This window comes from Molossus molossus, unplaced genomic scaffold (assembly GCF_014108415.1).
Source record: "Molossus molossus isolate mMolMol1 unplaced genomic scaffold, mMolMol1.p scaffold_m16_p_3, whole genome shotgun sequence".
NCBI lineage: Eukaryota > Metazoa > Chordata > Mammalia > Chiroptera > Molossidae > Molossus > Molossus molossus.
The window spans coordinates 11,935,041-11,954,961 of record NW_023425366.1 but is presented as its reverse complement, the minus strand read 5'-3'; the positions used below and the strand labels follow the sequence as shown (position 1 = coordinate 11,954,961).

The 19,921-nt window shown below is 40.9% G+C and overlaps 1 protein-coding gene and 1 long non-coding RNA gene across 5 annotated transcripts in view; one reads left to right on the top strand and one right to left on the bottom strand.

The window, feature by feature from the left end:
- The window catches only part of WDR70 (WD repeat domain 70), a 298,472-nt gene that overhangs the window by 247,859 nt on the left and 30,692 nt on the right, over positions 1 to 19,921 (top strand). For all 3 annotated transcript variants that reach the window (XM_036280095.1, XM_036280098.1, XM_036280096.1), the window contains exons 11-13: positions 5,523 to 5,622; positions 8,494 to 8,578; positions 10,031 to 10,169. In XM_036280095.1, coding sequence (XP_036135988.1) covers positions 5,523 to 5,622; positions 8,494 to 8,578; positions 10,031 to 10,169 — 324 coding nt within the window. The remainder of the gene's footprint in view (positions 1 to 5,522; positions 5,623 to 8,493; positions 8,579 to 10,030; positions 10,170 to 19,921) is intronic.
- LOC118642363 lies at positions 263 to 9,122 on the bottom strand. 2 transcript variants are annotated; one of them, XR_004961693.1, is made up of 4 exons: positions 9,004 to 9,122; positions 7,752 to 7,818; positions 611 to 798; positions 263 to 463 (listed from the first exon to the last, which is right to left on the bottom strand). It is a non-coding gene; the product is annotated as an uncharacterized LOC118642363 (long non-coding RNA). The 2 variants fall into 2 exon arrangements; XR_004961694.1 differs by lacking the exons at positions 263 to 463; positions 611 to 798 and adding an exon at positions 4,287 to 4,325.

The window sequence follows — 19,921 nt, the reverse complement described above, 5'->3', positions numbered from 1 at the left end:
TTTAAAGATCAGTACACTCGGAAAGAGAAAGATCAAGCAATTTGACCAGGGTTGAACTAAAATGTAGTAAGTTGAAACTGTAGGCTAATTCAGCTTGGCTGTAGGACCAGGATTCTTTTCATTAGCTTTTTCTCTGTCTTCAGCTCAGCAATTCATTTAAATCATTTCACTTAAAATAGTTCATTCCACTGTTTCTATTAATTACAAAACATATTATGATCATCTTGAGGCCATTTTTCCTCTTGAACTGATGAACACACATCACAGCAATAGGTGGATGTTGGGATCCAGGCAGACGCTAGATGTCAACTCATGGACCATTGGTACCGCCACAAAATGTGTGGGCAATTTAGGATTTCAAGAATGAAAGACTTTGAATTTCAGGAAGTGACAGACATTGTGGAATACTTCAAATAAAAGACTTTGTAGAAGACATCACATTTCTCTTTGAGAATTTGGCAGACTGCATTGGAGAAGAAAAACCAAAATTAGTCCACAGAAGGCAGGACCAGGACTTACAAGTAGATGTTAGAAGGAGGGCATCTTGGACCCATTTTAAGAAAGGTGTTGCCAGTCAGAGCCATAGAAATGGACTGACGCTGCTTGTTACCTGTACAGCAAGGGGCGGGCTCCATGACCATCTGCTCAGAAGGGCTTTAGGGACAGGTTTACCATTTGGGTATTTGTACTGGATGATCTCAGAGAAGGCCTTTAAAATTCTAGGTTTTTGTGCTTGCATTTTCCATCAGTGTGAACATCTGAGACTCAGTACTCTCCAAATCATAACATCAGGCACTCCTAGAAATAGGAAACCCGTATAAAAGGAGTTAATAGCTCAGTTTCCCTGAAGGACCGTGCTCTGTGCCTAGGGTCATTGATTATAAAAACAGGTACAGGACAGGTGCAGCTCTGGATTTCCGAATTGTGTTTTCAGCCAGGTTGACTTTGTTTCAGAGTGCGAGGGTATTTGTCATCACAGACTGGTCAAGTGTCGCTGTTCTATGCAGTTAAAAATCCCCTCTGGCTATTTATTTTATTTAATAATTAAACTTTTGTTGCTGGTTAAAGTGAAGTGAGTAATAAAAGAGCACTTTTGACACAAAATCTGTGAGCTGTCCATCTCATGTAAAGATATTTTGGCTCTTTATTTCATTAGTTCCTTTAAAAGAGGAAATAGATTTGATTATTCTGAGTGCAATCTCTCCCTGTCCTTGAAATATTAATATGCTGCCATTTGTTGTTACTTTAAAGGATGTTGCACTACGATGTAAATCCATACAGTGATAGAAAATATCAGGGGACATCAGGGAGACAGGGAGGGTCTTATTTTGTGGCATATTCACTCTTTCTGCATTATAAATACTGAATTGTCAAACTTTTGAAACACCCAACCTCCAATATAATGACCCTTTAAAGTAGTACCTACATGAGGAGACATAAAAGTGTAGCAGATGAATGTTCAGTAAAGGCAGTTTTTATTAGATCAAGGCAAATCACCTTTGGTCAGAATCCCATCTCCCATCCAGTTCATGGTATTGTATTTACACTGTCACCTGTAAGATTCAGCAGAATCTTTTCTTAAGTTTTGAAACAGATCCCTTTTTCTTCACTGAGCACCACATGGCCTTATCCTTTAAACCCTAGAACCTCACTCAGGAAAGTAAAAAGCACAGGGGAAGCAAGACCGGTCAGGGAGCAGCAGATTCCCAGCCCCCGCTCGTCCCCTCCCTGGAGCCACAGGGTTGCACTTAGACGGTCAGATGGAGCTCCCTGCTTGCTCCTGGCTCATGCTGAGGCTTGTGATATGATGCCTATGGATTCTACACCTTTTAAAGTTCCTTATCCTGCTTTACTGGCATATGTGTGTATGTGGATTTATATTTTTTAATATTGGCATTCAAGGTCTATTTTTCCTATTAATAATAAAAAGTACATATTGATCAGTTAGTCAGATTATAAAATATTATGTATTTGTCAGGTTTTGTCTTTTCCTTAAGAATCATATTGCTAGCCCCAGCTGGGTGGCTCAGTTGTTTGGAACATCATCCAGTACACCAAAAGTTGTAGGTTCGATCTCCAGTCAGGGCACATACCAGGGGCAACCGATTGATGCCTCTCTTGACGTTTCTCTCTCCCCCTCCCCTCCACCTTCCTCTATTTCTAAAAATCACTAAATATATCCTTGGTGAGTATTAAAAATAAAAAATAAAAAGAATCCCTGGTCAGTTTGGCTCAGTGGTTAGAGTGTCAGCTTGTGTACCAAAGAGTCACGGGTTCAATTCTGGCCAGGGGCATGTACCTTGGTTGTGGTTCATCCCTGGTCCTGGAGGGGGTCGTGTGGGAGGCAGCCAATAGATGTGTTTCTCTCACATTGATGTTTCTCTCTCTCTCTCTCTCTTTCTCTCTCTCTCTCTCTCTCTCTCTATCTCTATCTCTATCTCTCCCAACTACCACCTTCCACTCTATCTGAAGATAAACAGAAAAATATCCTCGAATGAGGATTAAAAAAAAAGAATTATATTGCTGGAATTGACCTTAGAAATCTCTAATGCAATCATTTACTTTATAGAAGATGGGCTTATGAGCTGGGAAGGCTAAGTAATTTGTCCCTGGTCACACTGCTGGTTTTTGCCTGAATTAAGCCTGGAGTTTGTATCTCCTGGCCCTGGCCCGCTGCCTCTGTGCCGCACCATGTTGCCTCGCCTCTCATGACGTGGGGCGTCCTTCTGTTTAGATGTGCCTTTGTGTTTGTTAGCATTAAAAACAAAACATTTAAAACAGATGATCAAAGAACCAAGTTCATTTCACTGAGCGTCCACATTTAGGTACAGGAGACTTTTTGGTAATCTGTTACCACTACAATATCTTTCAAAAGTGTTTTTTACAGTTCAGTAGTTTACGACTTGATGAAATCTGACGAGGTGGCAAATTTTTCTTGTGGAGATTGGTAACAGGGTTTTGTTTTTCCGAGGAACAAAGTATTTCCGTCTTTTTAAAGTAAGCAAGCCCAGTCCTGTTACTCCCGCCGGGAGACTTGGCAGCTCCCTTTGCCTTCAGGGCAGAGCCCCAGCCCTCACTCTGCCTGCTCTGCTCAGGGCGTGCTCTGCGCCTGGTCACAGGGCACCCCACCTCCTTCCCTCCGCCAGTGGGTAACTGCTTTCCATTCTCCGAAGGCATCCAGCTCTGTCCCCGTAGGGCCTTTCAGTGTGCGTGTGCTCGTTCCCCGTTGCTTCTTAACCAATCTCCACACATTTAGTGGCTTAAAAATACCAATTTATTACTTCAGTTTCTGTAGATAAGAAGCCTGGCATGGTGGGTTGGATTCTCTTCTTAGGGTGTCACCAGGCTAAAATCACAGTATTGGCCTGGGCTGTGGCTCTCATCAGGGACCCCAGGTCCTCTTTCAGGCTTACTGGTTATTGGCAGAATCAAGATCTCTGTTTCCTTGACACATCTTTAAGTCAACAGTGGCATGTCGAACACTTGTCCTTCTCTGCGTCTCTCTGATTTGCTCTTCTCGATGGCCCCCTCTTCTGTCCTCAGCCGGGAGAAAGCTCTTCTTTTAAGTACTTATGTGACTACTCGTTCCCACCTGGGTACTCATCCAGGAGCAACCGACTGATGGATCATCTCCTCATCTTAAGATCAGCTCATTATTAACCTTCAATATACCTGCGAAGTCCCTTTTGCCATGTAAAGTACCATATCATGGGCATTGCACCCAGGACGGAGGTCTTAGGGGTCTGACCACAGTGCCGTGCTCTCTGACTGGACCACGACTCTTTTCCCTGCATCTTGCTTCCTCTTCTGCTAATTCCTACTTTATCCACTGGGTCTCTGATTTCTTTTTGCTCCTTTTTCCCCCCGTTCTCAAGTTTGGGTTGGAGCCTCTCTTCGGTGCTCAGGGATTGCTCTGTACCACCTCTCATTTTGTAAACTCATTCATATCCTTTAAGGGGACACTCAGCTCTGAGGGGGAAGGTATGTCTATCTCAGTATATGTGTGTTTCTCTGCTTAAACTGTGTCTGCCATAGTTGATGCTTAATAAAAAAAAGTTGAATCCATGAATTACTTGTATCCATGAAAGGTAGAAGCATAACTGTCTTTTTAAAAGAAAAATTTGTTTTCTTTATTGATTTTAGGGAGAGAGAAAGGGAGAGGGAGGGAGCGAGAGATAGAAACATTGATGAGGGAGAACATCGATTGGCCACCTCCTGCATGCTCCCCAGTGGGGATAGGGCCCACAGCCTGGGCATGTTCCCTGAATGGGAATTGAACTGGTGTCCTCTTGGTGCATGGTCGACGCTCATCCACTGAGCCACACCTGCCGGGCGATAACTGTCTTTAATACAAATTTCTAATACTGTAATCCAGAGGAAGAGAAAGGACATTTTTAACTATTGACAAGGTATTTAAAACAAGCAAACACAAAACTGCCTGTTTTTGTGAGGTAGTGTACTCTTCACTATTGGGAACTTTTAGATTGAAGCTCAGTAATGGGGTATCAGCGCTACTGTTGGGAGGCTGACATACATGAGCTGTTCTGTGACTCGTTCTTTGTTAGGGTTTGTGCAGGACCCATGGAAGGGGTGATGTCATTACTAGTAATGTTATTACTAGTAATGTCCCTGTCCATTCACTCTGGAAATATCCAGCTTGATGGATCTGGGGTGATTGACTCTCTAGTACTTTGGCCTGTGCTGGTTACTGAATCATAACTGAGTGGCAAGATTAGTGTAGTAGAATTACTTTTATGTCTGTGTATAAGTGGCATTGGAATGGAAAAGACTACTAACATACATGAGGAGAGGAGTATAATATAGTGTTTAAGAGCAGGCTTTTTGGTTCAGACTCCCAGCTCTACCACTTACTAGATGTGTGACTTTGGACAAGCTACTCAGGTCTCTGTGCTTCAAATGGAGATGATAATGGTAGAACCTAACGTGTAGCGTGATTGCGAGAATTAAATCAGCAAGATAATAACCTAGGTTATGATAAGCATTGTGAAAGGGTTAGCTGTCATCATTATCACCACCAGCGACATTATCCTACAGGCACATTGAAGATCGTTCAAGACCTACAACCATGGGCACAGTATCTGTCTAGTAGGTGTACAGTGAGGTTTTGGACTCAATAAATAATATGTTCAGTTGTGATTTTTATTTATATTTACTTTCAGATAACTATAAGAAATGGTCCCGATAACTATATAATGTACGTTGTAAGTGCTGCAGTTATCTTGAGTTGTTCAGAGCTTTCTAAGGCAGTCTGGAGAATATCTTCTACTGAGACTCCCCTAATCTCTTTTTTTGCCTCTTATTAAACCAATGGCATGCTATTAAAAGCGTTTTGAAATATTTTTTCCCAGAATAAAGAAAACCACAATCAGGCAAAATTAATATTTTACATGTAGACAAATGTATATCATTTTACTGGATGATAAAGTGAAAAATTCTTGCCACAAAAGTGCTCTCATCTGAATTCTGATGAGATGTTAACACTTTGCTTTCTTCTTACACAGGTTCATCCAAAATTCCATTATAAACAGGCACATGATCCGGGCACAGACACTTCTTGTGTGGCTTTTTCCTATGATGGTAATGTCCTTGCCTCTCGTGGAGGTAGGTTGAAAATGACCTTTCTGATGTGTTTCTATACATAAGATGATCATATTTAACTCTAGCACATGTTCCACTAATACCCTGGCACTTAGTAAAACTTGCTATATTTCGATTAATGCACCATTGACAGTGTGATTATTTTTTCCATTTAAAAAGCATGCCCAACCTGGCAGTATTATTTTATTAATAGGTATAAAGCACTGGCTGGTTTGCTCAGTGATTAGAGCATCAGCCCATGGACTGAAGGGTGTTGGGTTTGATTCTGGTCAAGGGAACAGCCCTGGGTTGCAGGTTCAATCCCAGGCTCTGGTTGTGGTCATGTGGGAGGCGACCAATTGATGTATCTCTCTCACATTGATGTTTCTCTCTTTCTCTTCCTCCCTCCCTTCCACTCTCTCTAAAAAAAAAAAAAATCCTCGGATAAGGATTACAACAACGACAACAAAGGCATCAAGTAAAATTTAGAAAATATGTACTTTTGTGCCTAAGTTTTAAATTTAGCTTCAAATCTTCTCTGAGTTTGAAGCCTGTGAAGATTACTTTGCCTCTGCCTCATGGAACTTTGTAGATGATGTTCTGTATTTTTTATACCATTTTATAATTCTGGGTCTGGTATTTCCAAGCCTTCTATTTGCTGACTAATGACTTTTTTTCCCCCCAGTTCAAACACTACTCAATTTAGTTTTAAAAAGTTGTATACATGGATGTTATTTTTTAATAGTTACATAGCTCTTTGTTGGCTTATTGTAAGTTTACTTATCCACACTCATATGGTTGAATAGAGGTTGTTTCTAATTTTTTGCTAAATCTTTCTCACAAGAATAAGCTGTGTGTTGATAGAAAGAATAGTGAGGGCAACTTATGAGCAGAGCGTTCTGGGGAAGTATGGGGCATGGCTGAGGGTCTTCAGAAGGCCCACCGTGGGGAGAGAAAGGAAACAGCAGGACAAGGAGTTGGAGCCATGTTACAGAAGGCCTTGCATGGTACATAAAGGGTTCAGTGTTTATTCTGGGCCACATTATCTAGCAACGCTCCATGTAGCCATTCATTCACTTCCTCAGCTACTGTTTATTGAGCAATTACTCTAAGCCAACCTTATGCTAGGTGACGGCTATGAACTATGAACAGTATCCTCAGGGCTGCTTCTCCGAGAGGATTTTACAGCCTGGGGTACGGGTGGTGGAGGTGAGGCGGAGAAACGAGATGTGCACGGCTTTCCCCCCATTTTAACCGTCCAGGTCCTTTTACCCCCAGGAATTCCACTGAGATTCTCCTTCCTTCAAAGAAGACTGTCAACTAAATCAAAGCACAAGTTCACATATTTTCTGTGCATAGTATACATGGCAAAGGTGGATATGTATCAAATATGTATTTTGGTCCATCCATTCTAACCTGTTGCTTGAGTCCTAGATGACTCTCAATTAAGACTGTATATACTCTTTACTTACAAACAGTGGTTCTTACCCTAAGCAGCTTTCTGAATCCCCTCGGAAGGTTTTTCAAATGATAAATGCTCTACTTAGAAATTCGTACAGTCTTGCATTTTTAGAGTGGTATACCCAAAGCCCCAAGGGACAGTGAGGAGAGAAGTTTGAAATAAGAGGGGAGCATAGTTTGAAAATTCTTCCCAGAAGATTCTCAGATAGGCCAGCCTCTACCCAGTTGATAATCACACCCTTGGAAGTGCAGGACTAATTGCATTTCAGTCCGTCATTTTGGTGATAGTTCGTACCACCCCCTTCCATCCTGTTGAAGCTACTGGACAGTGAGTCAGTCGTTGACACAGTATATACACTGTATCCCATCATTCCTTCCTGGGCGCATAGACTGGCAGACGGAAGTCCATTCAGCAGCGTCCCCAGGGTGTTATAAGGTGCTCCTACGATCTCCAGAACCTGCCAGGCCAGCTAAACTGTTCAATGGAGGTTACTGTTTTCTTACTGTTTGAAAATTGTAAGGAAGGATAAGTAAACCCTTTTTTAAAGACTAAAAGGTGAGTCTTACAAAGTTCATCTAGTACAAGCAGGTCCCAGTCCAGCCTGGTGTGGTTTAGTGCACCTGCCAAAAGTTGGGTTTCCGAGGAAGGGTCGCTGGGGAGAGGGGGGATTTTTATTGAACTCTCCACTCACCTCTCTCACACCTGATCCTGATTCCTTATTGGACCCGAAGGGTTGAGGCAAGTCTCAGCTGTGGACTCTGGGGAGAAAGAACAGCAAAGACATCACTTACATGAGCTTTCGCTTTTGTTATGGTCAGGAATTAATTAGTAGCCCCACAGAAATATAAAAAAGTGATTCTTAAAAGAATATCCATGATACCTTGAATAGCTTGGAACAGTTGTACTCCCTAGCATAGTGAAGAATGATAGCCACAGGTACAGCTATGCTGGAGGGAAGGGACTCACGTGGCCTCATCAATGTTAATGGACAGCTTCACATACACACTCAAGGGAGAAAGACTGTTGTGAGTTGAGCTATTTTCAGTCCTGATGGCTGTTAAATTAATATCCTCCTAAGAAGTCAAGTTATGCTCAAGTCTACCACAGGGGAACTACCATCTGCTCTAAAATCACTCTTCGGGGTAGATTCTCCGGGATTTCTTCTACCTACAGATGCTCCATCAATCTGGAAAGTAATTTCTACAAGGCCAGTTCCTCATCATATATCTTCCACTGTTCTCGCAACTACTGCTTTCAGGCTCCCCTCACCGTTAGAGAGTGAAACGTGCCGTGGGCGCCTCCCCGCCTGCCTCCCTCCCTCCCGTTCCCCCGCTTCTGATGGTCGAGCACTGCGTTGAGCAAACTCTAACCTTGGAGCTGCCTCATTTTTGCGCAATTCACTTTCTGTCTTTTTTTTCTTATTCCTCTATCAGGTGATGATACATTAAAATTATGGGACATCCGACAGTTTAATAAGCCACTTTTTTCAGCCTCAGGTCTTCCCACCATGTTCCCAATGTAAGTAGCATATTTTTAAATATTTGATAAGCATAAGAGAATGGAAAAAAATTTATTCACCTCTATGTCAATTTATATCATATGTCTCAGATCTTCTAGAAAAGGGATTTGAAGGGCGATTGAAATAGGTGTTTTTAAAAATGCATTTTATTTTTTTCTTTTCATTTTGCACATTCTTCAGACTATAAAACTTTTTTTGAAGCTGAAATGATATGTGTTCATGTGTCTGTGTATATATACTGGATGCGTGCATAGGTCTTAGTAGTAAAAATATTTTATGGGATTCAGTTATTCTTTTACTATTGTATAAACGGCAGGGTGGGCCTACATTTTCGTTGTCTTTTAAAATTTGAACACTTTGCTGCCAAAGCAAATTGTTATAGTTAGTGAGCATTATTATATATTGTTTTCTTAGCTTTTCTTACCATCACTTCAGTCGGTAATTCAGTGTCCTGGGTTTGCTCAGACTGTCTTGCTCTGGTAGCTGGACACTGTTGTCTCCGTCCTATGAAGTTGACAAGTAACTCACCTAGATATTCTCTGAGGCAGCTGAGGTGGAATGACCTCTACGCCCTACAGTGGGTGCCTAAGCCACATTTTCTGTTTTGGTAGAAATCAGTCTTCATGTCTGTGTTAGATAATGACCAGCAGGGACGGGAGGGTAAGGGAGCGGCGGTGGAGGAAGCTGTGTGATAACAGCGCCGACCCTAACACGGCCTGTTGCCCATGGCGTTTACCTATCGAGACACACAGATGGACAAACACGAGTTTATAGCTGATGGGAACTTTTTGAGCTGTTATGCCTGCTACAAGTAATGCTAACTACATAACTTGTTTGAATCGGGACTTAAATCCTTCACGATCAGTGGCCAGCCCTCCAGTAACAAGCTATTGAATCATAGCCACCAAGTAGGTTCCAGCGGAGCAGCCTGCTCCTCATTTCATGGTACTTGACTCGACAAAACTCAAATGATCTGAGTGGTGGTGGTAAAAAAAATAGTTCCAAAACTGGTCAGAGTAATCACTACTTAGACATTAGTCATACAATTTCTATTTGAGTACAGATACAGTGGATGTCTATGTGGAGTTTTCCCACACTCTTCACATGACAAAATATTCCCATGTGTCGAAGTTAACAGCACAGATCCTGGAGTCAGACTGCCCACCTTTGAATCCCAGCTGTAGCGCTTATTGTTGTGATCTTGGACAAGGTCCTTTAAATCCCTTCTGCCTCAGTTTTCTCATCAGTAAAATGGGGGTAATAATAGCTATCTCATAGGATTATTGTGAAGATTAAGTGAATTAATTTAAGTGCTTGACTTATTGTAAGTCCTATTCAAGAGTTACTTCTAATTACAGTGATCTTGCTTATGTTTTATTTAACCCACAGATTATTGCTACACTGTTGTGGGGTTATAAGCTTATACTTATACCCTCTTTTTTTTCCTGTAGGACTGACTGCTGTTTCAGTCCAGATGATAAACTCGTAGTAACCGGTACATCTGTTCAGAGGGGATGTGGCAGCGGCAAACTTGTTTTCTTTGAGCGCAGGACTTTCCAAAAGGTGTATGAAATAGACATCACGGATGCGGTATGTGTATTCTTTTTCCCCCAGCCTTGAGAATGAAGTGAAATTTGCCTGTTGGCTATCTTTTGTTTTGGTTTTGGTTTTTTAAATAGAACATAAGACCTGGCCCCTTGCAATGGTAGCAATGAACCATTGCATTTTTCTCCATCACAATGAACTTAATTTCTGTTTAGTTATTTGTATATTTATGATATTGTGGATTTAACTTCTACATCTAAAACAAACAAACAAACAAACAAACCCTTTAATTTTCTTTACAAATTAATAGGAGCACTAAAACACCAGCACGCATTCATTCCTGTCCTGAGAATGGACATGATATAATAATATAATAATAGTGAAGATTCGCAGAAGAAAATCTGAATTCCTTTAAAGTCTTTTAAAGTATGTATTATCATTTAGATGGTGAGGCAAATCATTGTTCTATTCTGTGTATGAAACAGGCCAATTAATGTCTGCGTAAATTTCCTTTGGCTCATTGTCAAATTCTTTAGTAATATCCTGTATCTTAAACAGTGCTCTTATGTAGGTTTCTGCAGTTGTTTTAGCTCTTTGTAAACATTTGAGACATATTAAGCACTTAAATGAATCAGACAATTGAACAACTGTTTTTAAATCACCAGTAAAAAGCTTCTGTCTCTAATGTTCTAGTATTACTTTGGAGTCTTAATTGTAGGCCCTAAATCTGAAACCATGGTATAGTTAGAGAGACAATACAGAAATAACAATGAGACTGATTCTAGTTGAGTACTTAAGTTTTATAGATCCTAACCTCATGATGTCATTTGAAATGTGCCAGCACTAATAATACTTTTTTTGGGTGCATCCGAGAGCCAACTAAAACACTAGAATCAAAGAAAAACATTCTTGATTCTATCAACTTTAATCTCAAAAAATAAAATTATTATAATTGAGCTATTCTGTTAAGCCTCTCGACGACTGTCCATTTCAGTATTATTCCTGGCGTTGTGTTTTTAAATTGTAACTTAAATGAAAACGTAATAAATTAAAGGGAGTAGGATCACGATTGCACCTTTGCAGACACGCTGGATCTCTGTAGTGCACAGAACATATATTTGCTGGGTTGCTCCCAGTTGCTTTTCTGGATAGATCGTTCTGCGTAGCACTTGCCACCGTCTCGCCTACTGTGTATTTGTTTGTTTTTGTCTGTCTCTGGCCACCGGACGTGAGCCCCTGAGGGCAGAAACTTTGTTCTGTTCACTGCAATACCTCAGTGTTCAGAAGAGTTGCCTGGTCACGGACAGTGTGTGATCACTCTATACTGGATGAGTGGATGGCCCTCTGTACCCATGGGTCTTTGAACTGTGGATTCAACCAGCCTTGGATTGAAAATATTTTTTAAAAACTGCAGAATGTTGACCCCTAAACAGTATAATGACTATTTACAGAGCATTTATGTTGTATTAGGATTCATAAATAATCTAGAGATAGTTTAAAGTATATGGGAGGATTTCAAATACTGTGCCATTTTATAAAAGGGACTAAAGCAGCCACAGATTTTGGTATGGGGGCCAGGGGTCCCGGAACCATCCCACTCAGATCCTGAGGGAGGATTGTGCTTGGGAGTGCAGGGGACTGAAGTGTGTTGTGGAGCAAGGTGTGTCTGGACAGGGAGGCAGGCAGACATGTCTACAGATGAAAAGGCAGACTGTCCTTGGCTACAATAACAAGAAGGTGACTTTGTGTTGTGGCTTTTTTTTTTTTAAAGCGAAGGAATGGCACCTTCAGATCTAGGTTTTAAAACAGTTAATTTTTACTGAAGTGTGAAAGTTAGATTTATAATATTCAGCGTTCATTTATATATGGAGGCTGAAGTTTATAACTTGGGAGACTGCATCAATCTTCTGGAGATAAAGAAAGGGAAGGGAAGGGAAGGAAAGGGAAAGAAAAGAAAGCAGGTTTTGGAAGAAAGACAGTGAGCTCTGTTGTAGGTCTGTTGAACCTGAAGTGCCCGTAGGACCTCTGGGTAGATGGATAGGTGAGTTTGGAGCTTAAGAGAAAGAAGACTGGGGAGAAGCACTTACAGCTCATAGTTGAAATGTTGGTTGCTGATTAGTTAGATTATGGAGAGGGCACAAAGAGAAAGAAAGTGAGCCCTAAGAAACTGAGCAGATGAAGGGAAGCAAACCAAGGAGAAGGGTCAGTAAGCCAGTGGAGTGGACCACATACAGAATTACTTTAGAAACACCCGGAGACAGATCTGGAGGTCTGTTTTAATAGGTGGATGAGAGAGAACTTCAAACCACACACCTTCCAGGGGACTTTGAAATCATTGATTTAGGATTTGTTGTCTTCTGTTCATTTCAGACAACATTGTTTTCTGTTTATATAGTGGACTGGTATGTTAAAAATACTTTAAACTGCCTCTTTGATCTATCTATTTTCTCAAGTTTTTTTTGTTTTGTTTTGTTTTTATCCTCACCCCAGGACATTTTTCCAATTTTTATTCAGATAGAGCGGGAGGGAGAGAGAGGAAGAGAGAGAGAGAGAGAGAGAGAAACATCGACATGAAAGGGACACATCGAGTGGCTGCCACCCGCACAACCCAACCAGGGCCGGGGACAAACTGCAACCGAGGCAGATGCCCCTAGTGGGAACCGAACCCGGGTCTCTCCAGACCGCAGGCCGATGCTCCAACCGCTGAGCCAAACCGGCCAAGGCAGAACTTGAAGTTTTTCTACCAGAATTAATTAATTAATTAATTTATTTATTTATTCATTTAGTTATTTATATTTATTTACTTACTACAAGCTGTATTCATGCCCCATATTATTATGGGTATTGGTTGAAAAGATATACTTACTGTTAAAATTAAGTTACAGTTTATATATTTACCAAAAGGAAGGAAAATTTCCTATTTAAGACCCATATGTCTGATTATACAGATAGCTTACTCATATATTGAGGAGAAAGTGAGGTCCAGATCGTGTAAAAAATTATTTCTTAAAAAAACACTACAAGTTTCCATGAAGATATCAACTATGTTTTCTTCTTTATTTAATTAGGTGAAGTTCTGAAGAGAACTTGAGTTTACATTCTTTTTTCTCACCTTATAGGATCTGATTCTTCATATATACATTTCAATGAGGACTATCAGATTAGATTTTGCATTTTAATTGTATTTTTCTGATTATAAAAATGGTACATATTTAGTCTAAGAAACTGACAATCTAGAAAAGGTCATTATGAAAGTAAATATCATATGTAATCACATCGCCCATAGATTATTCCCAGGTATGACATATAAATTATTCGATTTGATGTCCAAGAATATTGTCATATGTGTTAACATATAAAGTGACATACCATATAAAATGAAAGTATTGTCACTTTTATTTCACATAAAATTTTTTGTGTTCTTATTAGGGGAGAATATCGGTACTTTAAATCCAAAGAGATTGATTGAAGAGGAAGAATAAATGGGAATAACCAGGCCATTACGTAATAGACCCTCCATGAAACTAGCTCCTTATCTTCTTTTATAAGTGTAGGGAACATGCTGGCCAGTCAGACTGCTGTCATCTTCCGTTATCTGTACACACAGGAGAACAGAAAGGCCTTTCAAATGGATGGATATTCCAGAAGTCCTCGAAATTGGCTTTGGAATGTATCTTTGTTCTTACGTCTGAGTATAGATATACCTACTCTGGAAATTCCCTGCAAGCGAATGAATGAAGTCATGCCAGCGAAAGCTTGTCCCTGAAGGAGCCCGGCAGCTCGTCTGTTCTTCCGTTTCTTACTGTGAACGCACCAGTGACCTGTCTGACTGATACAAAGCCCCAGTTCAGGCAGGACTCACCTCTAAAAGTTTTCTAGAAATGAGTCAAATGGTGCCCTTGCCCAGTCAGGATTTACGAGGAATGGTACACAGAGGGAACTTGGGCTATCAGCAGTACAAATGCCAACTGAAAATGAACTTGGAAGAAAGACTGCATTTGGCATTTATCTGCCTTCTGAATTACAGGGAAGCCTCCTTAACGTGTAGCACACTAGGGTGGAGAAAACAGGCTCTGAATGAACTAGCTTTCCATGATCTGATTTCTGTGAAAGAGCCATCAGGCGACTGGTTGGCCAGAGAACAGCAGTTGCTTTGAATTATGTATTATTTTGAAAAAAGAATGTCAGCTTCATGGAATTTTATGACAATTCATTTTCTTGGGAAGATTAAACAATGTACATTCTAAATCCATCCTGGTGAACATATTTATTATATACATTTTTCTACAGCCAAGTAGTCACACACAGGTATACAGAGCATTTGCTCACTGAGAACAGAAAGGCAGGTATGTGAGCACTGGTTGTATGTTCGTCTTCAGAGGTGTGTGAATATTTGATAGGGAGCCTGGGAGTAAGTAGGAGATGGTGGCGTTTTAGTGTAAATCTGCCGATACAGCAGTTACATAGTTATTTCTCCAGCACCACCCTATCCAGGGTCCAGAGCTAACTTCCAGCATGGCTATTAGGACAATGTTTCATTGTCAAGAAGCATGGTGATGAGTCAGTACTACTTTCTGTTCAAGTGTTTTCTTTAATCACTGACAAAAAAGATGCATTGGGCTATGATAGAAAATAATCTTGCATTTCAAGGGGGTGCTGGTTGCAGTGCGACTTGACGAGATTACTTCTCGGTTCTCATTGCTCCTAAAGGTCTCATGCTATGGATGTTCCAGGACAGTAGTTTCAGGATTTGAAGAATACAGTTGAGTTGCCCATCTGTAGGCACATGAGTGTAGAGAGAAAAGAAACCATTGATTTCATGGTGCTTTAACTGTTAATATCTTCCTTATGAAGTCTGAAAATATTTTAGGTAGGAAAAAATGACAGGAACTAGTTTAGTGCTGATTCTTGCTTATTATTTAAAAAAACCATACGGTAAAAGTAATCTCTGTTTCAAGTGTACAGTTCTGTGCTCTTTAACACATGTATAGGTTCATAGAGCCACCATCAGCACGATTAGGATACTGAACAGTTCCATCGTTCCCAAAACACTTCTCTGTGCTGTCCTCTCCAGTGACATTCCCACCCCACCCCTGCCCCGCTCCAGTCCCTGGCCTTTCTCTGTCACTGCAGTGTTGCCTTTTCAAGGACATCTTGTAAGTGCACTCTTATAGGATGTAACCTTTTAGACCGGCTTCTTTCTGCAGAATGAATGCCTTTGATTTCATCCAGATCATTTCTGTGAATCAGTAGTTTCTGACATCTGATTCTGAGTAGTTTTCCACTGTATTGCAGTTTGTTTACTTGTTAAAGGACATTTGATTATTTCCAGTTTTCTGATAGATTATGGCTAGAGCTGCTATAAGCGTTCATATATAGAATTTTTTGTATGATCATAAGTTTTCATTTCTCTAGGGTAAACCCCTGAGAGTAGGCGGGCTGGGTCACATGGTGAGTGCATGTGTATTTTACAGGAAGATGCCGAGCCAATCTACAAGGGGCACCATGTCGCGTTCTCATCCACGGTGGAAGCATTTTCCTTTCTCCACATCCTCACCAACATTCTGCATTGTCGGCATTTTGAACTTTATACATTCTAATATGTATGGCGTAGTATCTCATCATGGTTATAATTTACATTTTCCTAATGGCGCATGCTGCTGAATATTGTCATGTGTTCATTTGCCATTTTTATGTCATGTTTGGTAATCTACCTAATCAAAATTTTTGACCATTTTAAAGTCAGGTTGTGTGTTTCCTTACTGTTGAGTTTTGAGAGTCCTTTTATGTATATATTCTACATGCCAAGTTTTCTTTTTCTCAGATATATGATTTACAAATATTTTCTTCCACTCTGTTGCTTTTTTTAAAAAACTTTTTCTCAATAGCGTCTTTTAGAAAGCAAAATATTATATTTTGATAAAGTCTAATTTATCAGGTTTTTTCTTTTATAGCATGTACTTTTGGTGTTGCATCTAAGAACTTGACAAACCCAGTCACACGGATATTCTTTGCTTTCTTCTGAAAGTTTTATGTTTTACATTTAGGTGTGGTCCATTTTGAGCTAAGTTTTGTGTAATAGAGTGAGATACAGGTTGAGGCAGGGCCAGGACTAGGGTCAGGTTCAAGCACACAATTTAAGGAGGTTCAAAAAAACTCAGCAATTAAGATAAATAACATTTTAACAGTGCTGTGTCAAGCTGTATTAAAGCCCGAGGCAAAAGAAAAAAAATCAGTTGACGTAATCTTGTCTTTAGGTAAAATTTTGATATTTTGTTCATCACAGATTTTTGGGCAGGGGAGTGGTGGAGTACCGAGTGGGGGGAAGGGTAAACTCACTTCTACTTCAGTGCTTCTTCGACTTCTGGACTAATCCCCCAATCCACCTGCTACTGTTTACTTTCCAGACCCTCCAGTAGGGCTCGTGCCTTTTGTCCAGGTTTTAGAACTGCACTCAGAGGGAGAGACTGCTTGAAACCTGTTTCCTGTGTTTCCTCTATCTCACCCGGAGCCAGGAGGATTTTTAAAAAATTAAAAATAAAATTACAACAGCGATGGAAAACTTACAGTGAAAGAGTACAAACTGCAGCAGATGCACCTAGGAGGGAGCGTCTGAGATTGCCGCACATTTGCAGGGACATTCGTATCGTCGGGAATAGAACAATGTCCTGAGCTGGTGTGAGTCTCCCGTCTACCCTGGCGGTGTGTGCCCTGCGCGTCTGCACGCTTTTGCAGCGTTACCTTCCCTATCTGGGAACCGCGGCTTAACTCTCCTCGATGAGAATTAGATTTACTTTTAACAGAAGATTTACCTAAGGAGTTCATTCCTGTTTATGAAAGTCCTTGCCATCAGCTCTTTTTATTTTTTTCCCTTCACTTTCAGCCTCACATCCTTAGAGCCCACATCCTTTATTCTAGTCCTCACGGAGTTAGAGAACAGCAGGCACACCCTCTGTGTCCTTGAAGATTAAGGTTACTGGTCTGCCTTCTCTTGTCTAGATGAACCACACTTAGTTGTATTTATGCTCATTGTTTTTTTTTTAATCCTCACCCGAGGACATTTTTTCCATTTTGTGTTCAGATAGAGTGGGAGGGAGAGAGAGGAAGAGAGAGAAACATCGACGTGAAAGGGACACATCGAGTGGTTGCCACCCGCACGACCAACCAGGGCCAGGGACAAACTGCAACCAAGGCACGTGCCCTTAGCAGGAACCAAACCCGGTCTCTCTGGACCGCAGGCTGACACTCTAACCGCTGAGCCAAACCGGCCAGGGCTGCTCATTGTTTTTAACATTTCCTTGTGGGATATTTTCTCCACACTCTAATCTTCGATACTCTCTTCTCAGTCATTTCTAGATTCTTAAGTGACCAATTGGAGTAAGAGTCTCCTCGGTGCCATTTGGGTGGTAAGGGCATTCTATTCCTAACACCTGGCATAACATGGCAGACGGTGGGCATTTGGTGAAAATGTGTTTGTTAATTTTACTTTACCTCTTATTTCATTTTATCCAGCATGTCCTTATTGGGACCTACTATGACGGCCCATGCCCTAGCATCCTCTCTTTTTTTTTTATTTTTGTTAATAGATTTTTAAAAAAATTCATTTGGTCTTTCAGAGTATAAATGTTTGATTTCAGATTTGACAAAAGAAGTACACGTTTTATTTTGTCTGTTTCTTTAAAACTTGAGATGATCCTTTTTCAGTCTTACTAAAAATAGCTGTGTTTCAAGTTCCAGTGGAGGAAACACAGATTTACTGTGGATGCTTAAATACTGGTAATTTAAAACTCTGATGAATATAATTTGTTTTGGTTGTTACAATGTTAATAATGAATGTGATCTTGCCCTGGATCTATTTTGTAGAATGCACTCTGCTTTGGAGTAAGAATAATTTGTTGGAATTTGTTACTATATTTTATCAAACGTCTGATCGCTGTTCTTCCTTACAAGAGAAGACAAATTCTGATATGCTTATCACTTCATTTTTGTTCTTATCTCCAGTCTTTTTAAAAAGAACAGCTTTACAGGTTTATTTAAACCAGTAGACTCGTAATTCAGGTGTGGTTATTCTGCTTCTCCACCAACATTCTCTTCTTTGAAATCATGTTTACGGTGGGAATCCAGAGTCAAGACCGAGAGTGAGCTGCCTTTTCCTCTGGTCTCCTGTTTGACAGTGATCTCATCTCGGGAGTCGCCCTGTGACGAAGCACATGTCACGTGCTGTTTCGGGCTTCGTAAGTCACGGAAGGCAGAGTGAGGGCTGAAGGGGGCTTGTCCAGGGTAATAGTCGATCCAGTTTGTAATGTCATGGAACCTTGTAACATGCCGTATTCAAAGGCATCTTCTACTTCTTGGTGTCAGCAGTTTCAAAGAAACGTTTTTACTGTTTGGCTTTCATTTCTGGTCCTTCAGAACAGTCAGAAAAGTCAGCATTTCCCTTTTGGTTAGACAGAACCCCCCCCCCCCCACATGAGTTGGGTGTTTTATTTAGTTGGCATTTAGACTTATCTGTATTTCCTTATGTATACACATTGCCGTGAATGGCAAAACTGGATGAAGAGTCAGGCGTGAGATAATACAACCCCGAAGGAGAAACATTTCTTGACTCCTCTATAAAATATCAAAAGATGAGAACCTGCTTTTGTAGATGTTTGAAGGTGTTCAGAACCACGCACTGTTCTTTATATACCGTGTAAACATTAATACAGTGATAACTGGTCTCTCTTGTCTGACCCCGGCCCCAGATTGCGTCCCGCTGAGAGAAGACCACGTGAAGGACTGTGTGTCTTGGAGAATTTCTATGACAGTTTTCCTCTCCCAGCCTCAGTCTGATGAATGGTCTTCGGTAACAAGTTTTCCAGCTGTTCTATCAGAACTCTGGCCAAACTTTCACTATTATATATAGTGTGGGGAAGAAAGGGGTCTATAATTAACACATATCCCAGGATAGTGTTTTTTCCTTTTTTGGGGTGATAATGCTGTGTCTTGTATGAGGAGGGGTTGTGAGACCCCCCCCCAAAGAGCTAAATAAAAGGGTGCGAATTATAAAACTTCTTTTTCTATACTCTATTAAGATAAATAGTGCTTTACATACCCTTATAGCTCATCTTTGAAGATTTAGCTTTTCCTGTATTTTTTTGGCTTTACATTCTTAATGACTTCCAAGATCTGATCAAATATGTTTCCTGTCTAGTAGTTAGGGATTTAATAGTTATATCCACTTACGCTTTGTTTATTAATATAAACAAACAGTTTGCGATCATCTTTATGCCCATCTCTAACGGTGAATGAAGAAGGCTAAAGGGGCCTGGGCCCATGGAGGGGTGATTGAGAGGAGGCCTGTGGCAGTGCGCCCCAAGCTTCTCCACAGCCTGGTCCCCATACCAGATCACATGGGTGTGAACAGAGGGGCTCCTCTTTGCCGAAGAGACCTGCCCGAGGCTCCAGCACACCAGGCTGCTCTCAGGTCTGGGGGCTCCGTGTCTTGGCACACCTGCAGCCCACCCCGTGCCCACAGTGGGCAGCTGTGCTTCCACGAGTGCATCTCTGTGGTGTGGGCCTCTGGGCTTGTGCTGTAGGGATCCACCACCCTTGTCACTCGCCATGTAGACTCCAGCTTCCAGAATCCGGTTGGCTTCCTTGCGCCCAGACTGTCATCGATAAGAATAATTACCAGATTTTCTTCCATCATAATTTGTGCATTCTTTGCCTTTATAAATTCTTCTCAAATAGCACGATTGGACCAAACTAAAATTTAATGTTTTGAATTAGATGAAGAAAATTGTGTTTAATTTTCG